The 10,694-nt window shown below is 58.8% G+C and overlaps 1 protein-coding gene across 1 annotated transcript; it reads left to right on the forward strand.

Moving 5' to 3' along the window:
- The first annotated feature begins 7,183 nt into the window (after positions 1-7,183).
- On the forward strand, positions 7,184-10,453 carry SOCS3 (suppressor of cytokine signaling 3). The gene is made up of 2 exons (XM_008524887.2): positions 7,184-7,499; positions 8,066-10,453. The coding sequence occupies exon 2, from the start codon at positions 8,154-8,156 to the stop codon at positions 8,841-8,843; it is 690 nt and encodes a 229-aa protein (XP_008523109.2). The 5' UTR covers positions 7,184-7,499; positions 8,066-8,153; the 3' UTR covers positions 8,844-10,453.
- The last annotated feature ends 241 nt before the right edge of the window (positions 10,454-10,694 follow it).

Genomic DNA, 10,694 nt, shown 5'->3' on the forward strand with positions numbered 1-10,694 from the left:
GCTGCCTCAGATTGAGCTCGGAAGCGGGGAGCTAAGCCTTTAGTGGGCGGGAGGGAGAGTGAGGCAGAAGTGAGCGGTGGAAAAGATGCTTGGCAGCAGAGCCCAGGTGCCCAGGTGCTAGTGGTGCACCCCTGCCTGCAGGGCTTGCTCCTAGCACCTACAAGCTGGGAGACTTGGGGAGGTCAGGTGACCTCTCCAGACCTCAGCTTCCCATCAGCTTGCGCATGTCGCTTGCTCAGGAAATCCCCTTGGATGTCCTTCCCAATAGATGAGGTCTCCCCATAATATACTCACACAGCCCCCGGGGACTTCTCCTTCGCAGTACTTAGCGAAGTCAAAATTAACTAATCATGACATCAATTGTGGGAGAAATTTTCCTTCTGAAAAGAATCTAAGCTCCATGAGGGCCCAGACTGATGAATTCCGGGCACCCAGCTCAATCTCTGACACACAGTAGGTGCTCAATAATTGTCTCCTAAAGGTATGAATGAATGAATGAATGAATGGTTTTCTAAAATAAGTCTTGCAAGAGCAAGAAATGACTCAGGGTGGGTCCACCTACCCCAGAAATCTGGACCCCCACCAGCATTTTGTGTACGATTCTAGGAGCTGATGAAATCCTGGGAAAGGGCAGCTCATGTATCCTGGGTTAGGAAACTGACCTACACCCCCGTGAGGCTGGGTAAGTGCAGCACATGCAGGGGAGGAGAGGAAGGCATGGCCTGGGAGAGCCACCGCACCGTCACACCTTAGAAGCTCACCTCTGTCCCTGATGGACACTCCCACCTCCCACTCCTTCCAACCTGCTTCTCTGCCATTGCGGCTGGCTCTGGACCCAGGGAGCCAGGGAGAGGGTACATCATTTTCCCTTTGAGCTTGCCCAAGAATCAGTGGGTGACAAAGCGTGTGCCAATGTGTGCCTCACAATGCGGAGGAGCCAGGGACCTTCCCAGTGTGTCACACACCTGGATGGGGGACTCAGGAGGTCCTCATGGAGACCCCACCACTGCAGGAAGCTAAGTGCAGGCCGTGGGAGGTCAGTTCAGATGCGACATGCACACCCAGGTGAGGTGGTGAGCAGCACCTGACCCAAGAGCCCCACCAGTCAGGGGCTCCCACTGCAGTGCTCCAGCGGCCAGCCTGGCTGTTTTAATTGTCGGGCAAGCCAAACAATTGCATCCACCGTGTCCCCCACGGGCCCTCAGCTCTCCAAGGGCGTCTGGGGCCCAAGGCACGTCTCCCAGGAGCCAGCCTCACCGCTCACCCCCCTCGCGGGCTCTCCTTCTCCTGGGCACTGCCACTTTAGCTCCAGGCGTTGGGCCAGCCCTCATTTGCATTGCAGCCCAGATGGTTCACCACAGCCTCGCTTCCCAGAACTGCCCGCTACCCTGGTGTCTGTTCCCGGGTGCAGGCGCGGGCACAGCGGCTGCTTCGAGGTGAATAGAGACTCTTCCCACCCCTGCCCCAGACAGAGCAGGGTTTGTTGGTTTGGGGTCAGGGGAGATAATTGGCTGGAAGCTAACTCCCCTCACTCTCTACCTCCCAACTCAGAACTTGGAGAAGACGCGGATTCCTCTTAGAGCTGGTGGGAGGAAACTCCCCTCCCTCCCCAGATGTTCCCCACACACTTCATGCCGTCTGCGCCCTCCTATAGTGCCCCCCCACTCACCCACCCGCCACCCTCCCACCGCCTCCCAGACCCCCTCTGCGGGTGGAGGCATGGGCCCCCAGGGCAGGGGTCGGGAGCTCAGGCCCAGCCCCAGCCCCAGAGGGAAGGAGGAATCTGAGAGGGCAGGGTGGGCGGGTGGGTGAGCAGGCGCAGGCGGGTGGGTTGGTAAAGTGTTTTCTTTCCCTCCCTCGGCACTTTTTCTGGGAAACGCCAGAGGCCGGCTGGGCCTGGAATGCCAGGCTTGAAAGAACTCCTCCACTGCTCGCAGACATCTGAGCCACAAACCTTTTCATTAGCTCTGGGGCCCCTCCCGGCAGGAACAAAGGCCTATAAACTGGAATGCAGCTTCCCGGCCACAGGCCATTGTCCTGGCATCCCTGGCCCGCCCCTCGGAATTGTCTAAAGCAGGAAAGAAAGAGATCAGGGTCAACCCGGTATGCGACCCCCGAACCTTTGCCCATGCGCTGGAAAGGTCATCTCCACCATAGGCCTGCCACCAGCAATGCTGGCCCGCCATCAGTCCTGGTGGGCGGGGGCTTCAGCTGAGAGGGGCAAAGATGCACGGAGCTGGGCTGCCCAAGGAAGTCCAGCCCTGGGAGGTCCACACTGGGGCAGCAGGGGCCAGGGCTTCAAGAGGTCAGGTGAGACACAAGCCCCCAACATCTTCTCCAAATTGGCCAAGAGAAAGAGGGGCAGGAGGACTCTCCTGCCCCTTTGCTTTCACCACCGGCGCTGGACCAGAAGCTCCAGAGGGAAGGAACCAGGCTCTTTTCCCACCATTGTACCCCCTGGCCTGGCCAACTAACTGGCTCATAGTAGAAGCACAATTAGTGTGGAATAAGTAATATCAGGCCCCTGCACAGTGAACCCCCGGGCTGCCTCCTTGTGCTGTAGAAAGCCCACCAATCTTGAAGGAGGGAGGCCTTGGGCTTGGTGTTGAGCAACTCTGTGGTCTGAGGCCAGTCTCCTAACCCATCTGGCTGCAAAAACAGCCACCGAACAATGGCAACCTTAGGGCTCGCCTCCCACCCCGGGCTGGCCAGAGGACAAGGAGATCATCTATGCAAGTGTGAGATCTTATGCTCACTGAGCCCGGCCATAGCTCCCAGCGACCACTCCATGGGCACCAGGGTTCCCATCTGTGAGGTTGGGGGAAGAGCTCATCATCTGTCACACACCATGAGTAAGTGGAGCCCCACAGGCAGCTGAAACCACTGTGTACTTCCCCTCCATCATGAATGAATATCTCTATTATCTTTATGACCAAGCATCTTTGCCTGGAAATGGGATTCTGACTTCATAGAAATTCTGCAAAGGGAGAGACGAGGAAAAGGCGGGAGTCTCCTAAATCCCTTAGCTGGGAAAACAGCAGAGTCGGACAGAGGGGCCAGACCTGGATAATGCTTCTCTCCCCTTGGGCCCCTGGCAGACAGGGAAGGCAAGAGACAGCACTGCCTGAGGTCAGCCCTGGTTTGGGCATCTCTCTTGCCAGGAAGTGGGTCCCTGGGAATGTACCCTGTATTGGCACAGTGTCTCCTCTCCCACTTTTCCAGCAAAGTTGGAGTCCTCACACCCTTGGTCTTCAGGTTAGCAGGTTTAAGATTTTATTTTATTGTTTTTTCCTTTTTCTCCCCAAAGCCCCCCGGTACATAGTTGTATATTCTTAGTTGTGGGTCCTTCTAGTTGTGGCATGTGGGACACTGCCTCAGCGTGGCTCGACGAGCGGTGCCATGTCCGCACCCAGGATTTAAACCAACGAAACACTGGGCCACCTGCAGCAGAGTGTGGGAACTTAACCACGCGGCCACAGGGCCAGGCCCTAGCAGGTTTAATAATCTCCACCAAACCATCCACAGGGCTTCCAAACCCTCTGTACCATCTATACAGCCGCTCCTGAGCCCCGCAGGAAGAAAGCAAAAGGTGCTCTAGAAGAAAGCAGCAGGTGGTATCTAAAAATGTTGGAAAAGAGAAATCAACACAATCCCTTATTTAAAGATTCACTGAGTACTTTGTATGTACCAGGTTCTAGGCTTACAAAGAAAAAATTAAATATAGTCCGTTTCCTCAAGGTTCTCACTGGACAAGTAGTCAGAGCATGTTGGTCAATGTGGAAAGAGGTACCCTGGAAGTTTAGGCTGCACCTCTGACAAATCGCAAAGGAAAAGTAGAAAACAGCCAAGGTGTGGAAGGTAGTTCCATGGCGGGAAGCGAGCATGCACAGACCCAGGCCTGGCGAACGTTTTGCAGACAGCCTGGAGCTCCACGTAGCCGGAGCAGGAGGTGTCCGTGGGCCGGTGGCAGCTGGTGAAGCCGCAGTGGGGCGGAGAGCCTTAGATACACACTCGCTGAGAGGTTTGGATCATCCCAAAGGCAACGGGAAACCCCTGAAGATAGTAGAAAGCCAAAGGCAAACCTGATGGCGGGCTGTACTGTTTGAAGACAAGCAGCTTTTTGGAATGTCTTATATAGAAGATATATCTCTCCAAAACATCAAGCCATTCATGGCCATATCCATCTCCCAGTACCCGGGGCTACAGCAGCTCAGCTCTCTCTCCTCAAAGACTCCTCAGTGCTTCCAAAATAACCACAGCTAACATGCATTGGGCATTGAATATGTGCAAGGCACCATTCTAAGCATTTTGTATGCACGAGCTCGTTCAGTCCTCACAACAACCAGATGAGGTAGGTACTATTATTAGCCCATTTTACAAATAAGGAAACTGAGGCACAGCTGGGGAAGTGAGTTACTCAAAGTCATGCAGCCACTGGGTGGTGGAGCCCGAAGAGCAGTTCAGTCTCCTAAGTCAGTATGCAGGGAGCCCAGGCCACCTTCCCACTGAATGCCCCGCCTGACCTTCTCTGGCCAGGGCAGCCCCTTTTGGGGCCCTGGGCATGCCTGCTGACCCTGCCCCCACCCCCCTCTTGAAGTCATCCCTGTACTCTTGGACCCACTCTAAACTCCTCGCTAGCCATGCAGACTTTGCTGCTGGCCCTCTGCAGAGCCCAGGCTCACTTGGGTACCATGCTGTCGACATTGAGACTTACCTGTTTCAGAGGAATGAGCCTCTCCAATCAGACTGGGATTCTGGAATTCCAGGGCTATTGCTTCTTCCTTATCTCTCTCCCCCTTCAAACTCCCCCTCCCCCTCAAATGAACCATCATAGCCTCATGGGATGGTAATCACAACCACCCCTTTCTCCTGGCACTCACCACTTGGGGGTCCCAGGTCTCTTGCCTCGCCTATCTCCCTGCAGGATTCCCCCGGCACTTCTGTCTTCCCAGCACTTCGCCCCATGCCTGGCAAAAGCAGGCACTCAATGAGAGTTTGTGGAATGGATGAATGAACCTGACTTGTGTCAGAGCATTATCATTTACAAAGCACTTTCTCATCCATTAACTCGAGGGCTATTCCTTGTGAGTCTTCTTTGCCCTCCACAGGGCTCAGCACAGAACTGTATGGTCATGGTGCAGCCTCCTAATAATCAATGGATGAGAAAAAGAATGAACTCATTATGGAGAGAAGGAGCATCCATTTCAATCGCCTGCAAGCATCCTGAGGGCAAAGACCGGGTCTTATTCATCATTACATTTCAATGCCCAGCACAAGGCCTGGTACATAGAGTCCAATATTTGTGAAATGTGTTGAATAAATCAATTTCCCTCTCTGCAGAAGTTACAAGAAGTGACAAATTTCCTCCTTACTATTGCTCCTCTAATAGACTCCGAAGGGAGAGTTGGACTGAATTGCTTCCATTCCTAGCACACTTTGACATGCAGAATCTTTTCTTTTCTTTTTTTTTTTTTTTTAATCTCAGATCTCTGATGGGAAAAAGGTTCTTCTTCCTATTTTGCAGATGGCAAAACTAAATCCCAGAGAGGCTGGATGTCCTCCCCAAATGCCACTTAGTCCCCCTGACATGTGTGGGGGAGCGAGGTGATGGCACAGATTGAAGACAGTGGCGAAGGCAGGGAGGTGCCTTTCGGCTCCTGGAGAAGCCAAGGGGCCAGGTCTCTGCGGTCTAGACTCCAAGTTGCCTGCTGTTGGCCCCCTGGCCCTCCTTTCCCACTCACTCTCTTCAGTCCGGCGGCATTTGGGAAGAAGGTAGGGCCCAGGGCCCACAGCCCCTGTGTCCTGAGAGGTGATGATCTCAGTGCTGCTTAAGCTGGTTCTCAGGTGTCTCTAGCACTCCACTGCCTGTTTGGGGACAGATTGCAAAACTTTCCATCCTTCAGAAAGCTGGCCCTGGTTAGCCCAAACCAACCACATCCATGCCAACGTGACCAGGAGCAAATCTATCACTCACCGCAGTCACCTCCTCTTCTTCTGCCCTGAAAGAGATCAGACCCCCACACTCAGAGGTAAGGGGGGGGCACCTTCTAGGTGGTGGTGGGCCATCCGGAAGTGGGCTGAACTCCTGAAAACTGCTTTCTGGAAATCCTCCCCATTCCCAGGTCTAATTCCAGACGATGATGTGAATTCTCTTCGGTCCCTCGGCTAGGTCGCCGTCCCAGCTCCTGAGCCATCATCCCCACTGCCCCCACTAGTTGGTTCCCATTCCAAGGCTTAGGGGGAGCAGCTCCAAACTATACTCCATTTGCTAGACCCCAGGGCGCCCTCTAGCGGACGCGGGGTGCGGGATGGGGCCATCGTTCGCCCTCGGGCCAGTCCGGCTGCGGAAGAGCACCTGGCTGGACCCACGCGGTACCACGCAGGTTTGGAGACCTACGTGTCAGAGAGTGGTGGTTGTTTGTTTTTGCTTTTTGGTGGTGAGAGGCGGCACTCATGTCAGCGAAGCGAAAGAACCTGGCAGTGAGCTGATGGGCTGAGGCCGGACAGCTGCCACGCCGGCTGCATCCCCTCTACCCCTGGGACTCCTGGCTTCGCCTCGGGGACATGCCCACAGGTGACTGTCGCGCCCCGCCTCCTGCTCCCATGTCCGGCCCCAGCTTCGTGGGCCGGCTTTGGGGTGTCCCCAGTTCCCTTGCGGCAGTCCCGGGCCTCCTGGGGCCGCGATCGGGACCTCGGGCAGACTCGGGGGGAAGAGGGGGCGGCGAGGGGGTGTCCCCGCGAGGTCCGAGAAAAAGGGAAGGGGAGCCGGGAGACTCTCCTGCTCGGCCTCCTGGAACTGCCGGCGCTCCTGGAGCGGCGCCCCCGCCTCTGCCAGAAACTGGCCTTCTTAGAAGGGAGGGGGAAAGTGTGAATGAGAAGTTGGGGGCGGAGCGCGCGCGGGGGAGGGGCCGCTGCCAGGAACGCGCCGCCGGGGCTGGCGCCGCGCCCGCCGGCCGCCCTGGCCGCCTCGCGTCGCGCTTTGTCTCCGCGCGCGTCTCTGCGGGTCCCTGGCCCTGCCCGCGGCCCGCCCTCGGCCGCCCGCGGCCCCTCCCTCGCCCTCCGCGCGCAGCCTTTCATTGCTGCGAGTAGTGACTAAACATTACAAGAAGGCCGGCCGCGCAGTTCCAGGAATCGGGGGGCGGGGCGCGGCGGCCGCGTATATACCCGCTAGCGCGGCCTCCGCGGCGGCTCCGACTCCGACTCCCCGCGCCGCCGCCGCCGCCGCCGCCGCGACTCCGGCCCCGAACGCCGCCGGCCCGGCCCAGCTCCCGCCGAGGCCCCTCGCCTCGCCCCCGCCCGGCCGGCCCAGGGGCGCGCAGGGGGCAGGGCGGGCGCCCCGGCGAAGCCCGAGGGACGCGCGCGCGAGGGCCCCTTTGTGGACTTCACTGCCGCCAACATCTGGGCTCAGCGGGGGCCACAGCTGGCCGCCGCGCCGCCGCCTCGCCTTGGGGACCGTAGGAGGCGCAGCCCCAGGGCCAGAGACTTCAGTTTGGGACCAGGTAGGAAGGAGGGGCGCGGCATGGGGAGCCCTCGCTAGTCCCGAGAGCTTTTCCCGGTTTCCCCTCCCCTTCCCGGGTCATTCCCGGCAGAGAGGGAACGAGGTAGGGGGCAGAGCGGATGGAAGCCGGAGATTCCAGGTTCCCGGAATACCCAAGCTGGGGCCCTCGGGCTTCTCCTGTCCCCTCCCTACCGCCCATGCCTCGGATTTCTCTTTCCGTCCCCGCCGCCCGAGGCCACCGGACTGAGCGGCGCCCAGAGCGTCCCGGGGGCCCTTCTCCCGCTCCCCGCCCGGGCCACGCTCCTGGAGATCCAACTTCCGCGCCTGAGTTTCCCACTCTGCGCCCTCCCAGTGCGCACGGGGGAAGGGGCTGCCGGGGTCCACCCTGCCGGCGGGGCGGGGGCTGGGCGGACTCTGCGGGGTGCCCAGGTCGGAATGAGGGCCCAGGCGAGGGCCTTCGGGGCAATGGGGTGTCCTGGCCGCTCTGCGGAGGCAGGGGAGCCGGGGCGGGCCGGGCGCGCTGGAGGGTTCCGGGCACTCACGCGGCGCGCGCCTTCTTCCCCGCAGCCCCCCGGGATGCGGTAGCGGCCGCTGTGCGGAGGCCGCCGAGCAGCTGCAGCCGCCGCCGCGCAGATCCACGCTGGCTCCGTGCGCCATGGTCACCCACAGCAAGTTTCCCGCCGCCGGGATGAGCCGCCCCCTGGACACCAGCCTGCGCCTCAAGACCTTCAGCTCCAAGAGCGAGTACCAGCTGGTGGTGAACGCAGTGCGCAAGCTGCAGGAGAGCGGCTTCTACTGGAGCGCCGTGACCGGCGGCGAGGCGAACCTGCTGCTCAGCGCTGAGCCGGCCGGCACCTTCCTCATCCGCGACAGCTCGGATCAGCGCCACTTCTTCACGCTCAGCGTCAAGACCCAGTCGGGGACCAAGAACCTGCGCATCCAGTGCGAAGGGGGCAGTTTCTCGCTGCAGAGCGACCCCCGGAGCACGCAACCGGTGCCCCGCTTCGACTGCGTGCTCAAGCTGGTGCATCACTACATGCCGCCCCCCGGCGCCCCCTCCCTCCCCTCGCCACCGACTGAACCCTCCTCCTCGCCCTCCTCCGAGGTGCCAGATCAGCCGCCGGCCCAGCCGCTCCCGGGGAACCCCCCCAGGAGAGCCTATTACATCTACTCGGGGGGCGAGAAGATCCCTCTGGTCTTGAGCCGGCCCCTCTCCTCCAACGTGGCCACTCTCCAACATCTCTGTCGGAAGACCGTCAACGGCCACCTGGACTCCTATGAGAAAGTCACCCAGCTGCCTGGGCCCATTCGGGAGTTCCTGGACCAGTACGATGCCCCGCTTTAAAGAGAGCAACGGGCAGGGGTCGGCGAGGGGCGTGGGTCCCCTCTCCTCCGTGGCACATGGCACAAGCACAAGCATCCAGCCGTGAGGGTCCTGCAGCTCTGGGTGAGCCAGGGGGTGGACAGGCCCCTCCCTCCGGCCCTCCCCCCTGCAGAAAGGGGCAGGCGGGACCTGGAATGTGTTTGAGGGAAGGGGCGGAGCCACCTGAGCGCCCCTCCCCCACTCCAGCTTCTCCGGAGGAGCCAGCTGGCCCGGTGGGACAGCAGCAAGGACAGCAGTGGATTCTCTCCTCACTTCTTCCACTCCCCCTGCACTTCCAAACAGGGGACACTGCGGAGTGTTGAACTATGAGAACTGCCGGGGAATCTTCAAACTTTCCAACGGAACTTGTTTGCTCTTTGATTTGGTTTAAAATGGAGCTTTAAACCTGAGCAAGTGTCGGGCCTGGGAAGGGTGCCGAGAGAGGGTGCCTCAGGGGCCCCAGGGCTGCAGGCTGGCCAGCGCAGATGGCCACTCCCATCGCCCAGCCCAGGTGAGGAGGGTGGCTGCGTGGTCCTCCCCTGGCTCTGGGGAGAAGGGCAAAGGGTGACCTGAAGGGGACTCTTCTGCTCCCCCCCTTCCTCCCCTTGGGACAGCCACCGGAAACACAGGTCCTAGAGTCCAGGGCCCGTCCCTCGTTTTAAGGGGGAAGTGGCATTTGGAGGGGGATGACGGACTGGTCGGTTCTTCTTCCCCACCCGTGCTATACCTTCCAGCACCTGCAGGGTTGGGGAGGATGGAGGAGAGGAGCCATCTTTGACCCCAGACCCCAGACAGTGAAGACGGGGGATTCTACTTTGTGCCTCCTGACTATGTCTGGCTAGGAGATTCTCGCCTTAAATGCTCCCTGTCCCATGGATAGGGACTGGCACACAAGAAGCCAATCCAGCCAGAGGCCAAGGGATTCTCGGAGGGCACGCAGCTGGCCACTCACCATGGCAGTGGGCAGGGGGTAGAGATCCATGCCTTCCAGCTGAGCGCTGGTAGAATGCTAGCCTAGTTGGTATTGGCCAGTCACTTGCGCCTCACCGTGCCTGGGCTCTGGCCAGAGCAGAACCACCAGGTCCCACAGCCCCCGAGGCCCTGCACCCTGTCCCTCCTCACCTGGGGTGGGGGGCACAGGTAGGAAGTCACCGGGAGGCCAGGGCCCCAGCTGCTCCCACTCTGCAATAGCACTGATTAGTGAAAGCTTCCGGGAATGTAGCAGCGATGGGACTACCTGGAACTGTTCTTTTTTGGGGGAAAACTGAACAAACACACAAAGTTTTCTGTGTCAGGTATTGGGCTGGATGGGGCAGCTGTGTGGTGGGGTGTGTTTTTTTTCCCTGTTATTTTGTGGGTTTTTTTGTTTTTTAATAATGTTTACAATCTGCCTCAATCACTCTATCTTTTATAAAGATTCCACCTCCAGTCCTCTCCCCTCCCCCTACCCAGGCCTTCGAGGCTGTTAGGAGATGCTTGAAGAACTCAACAAAATACCAGTCCAACTCAAACTTTGCACATATTTATATTTATATTCAAAAAAGAAACATTTCAGTAATTTATAATAAAGAGCACTATTTTTTAATGAAAAACATGACTTGAGCCTTTCCCCCCCCCCACCCCCGGCCCCTTCTGTGCCTTGCTTTCTCTTTCACCCACACCCACACTCTGCATCCGAGAGGAGGAGGAAAGGAGCCACCGAGAGTGGCGGCTCTGCCCCCTTACTGCCATGGCGCTCCTCGCGGTGGAATCAAACTCGACTTCACGTCACTCACAAGCTAAGGCAGCCACCTAAGACTGTACCGAGAGGGGTAATTCCTGCTACTCTGATTC

The sequence above is a fragment of the Equus przewalskii genome, chromosome 10 (genome assembly GCF_037783145.1).
Source record: "Equus przewalskii isolate Varuska chromosome 10, EquPr2, whole genome shotgun sequence".
Lineage (NCBI taxonomy): Eukaryota > Metazoa > Chordata > Mammalia > Perissodactyla > Equidae > Equus > Equus przewalskii.

What these genes read in the sequence shown, in the direction of transcription:
- SOCS3 (XM_008524887.2), top strand. Translation starts at nt 8,154, where the DNA reads ATGGTCACCCACAGCAAGTTTCCCGCCGCCGGGATGAGCCGCCCCCTG.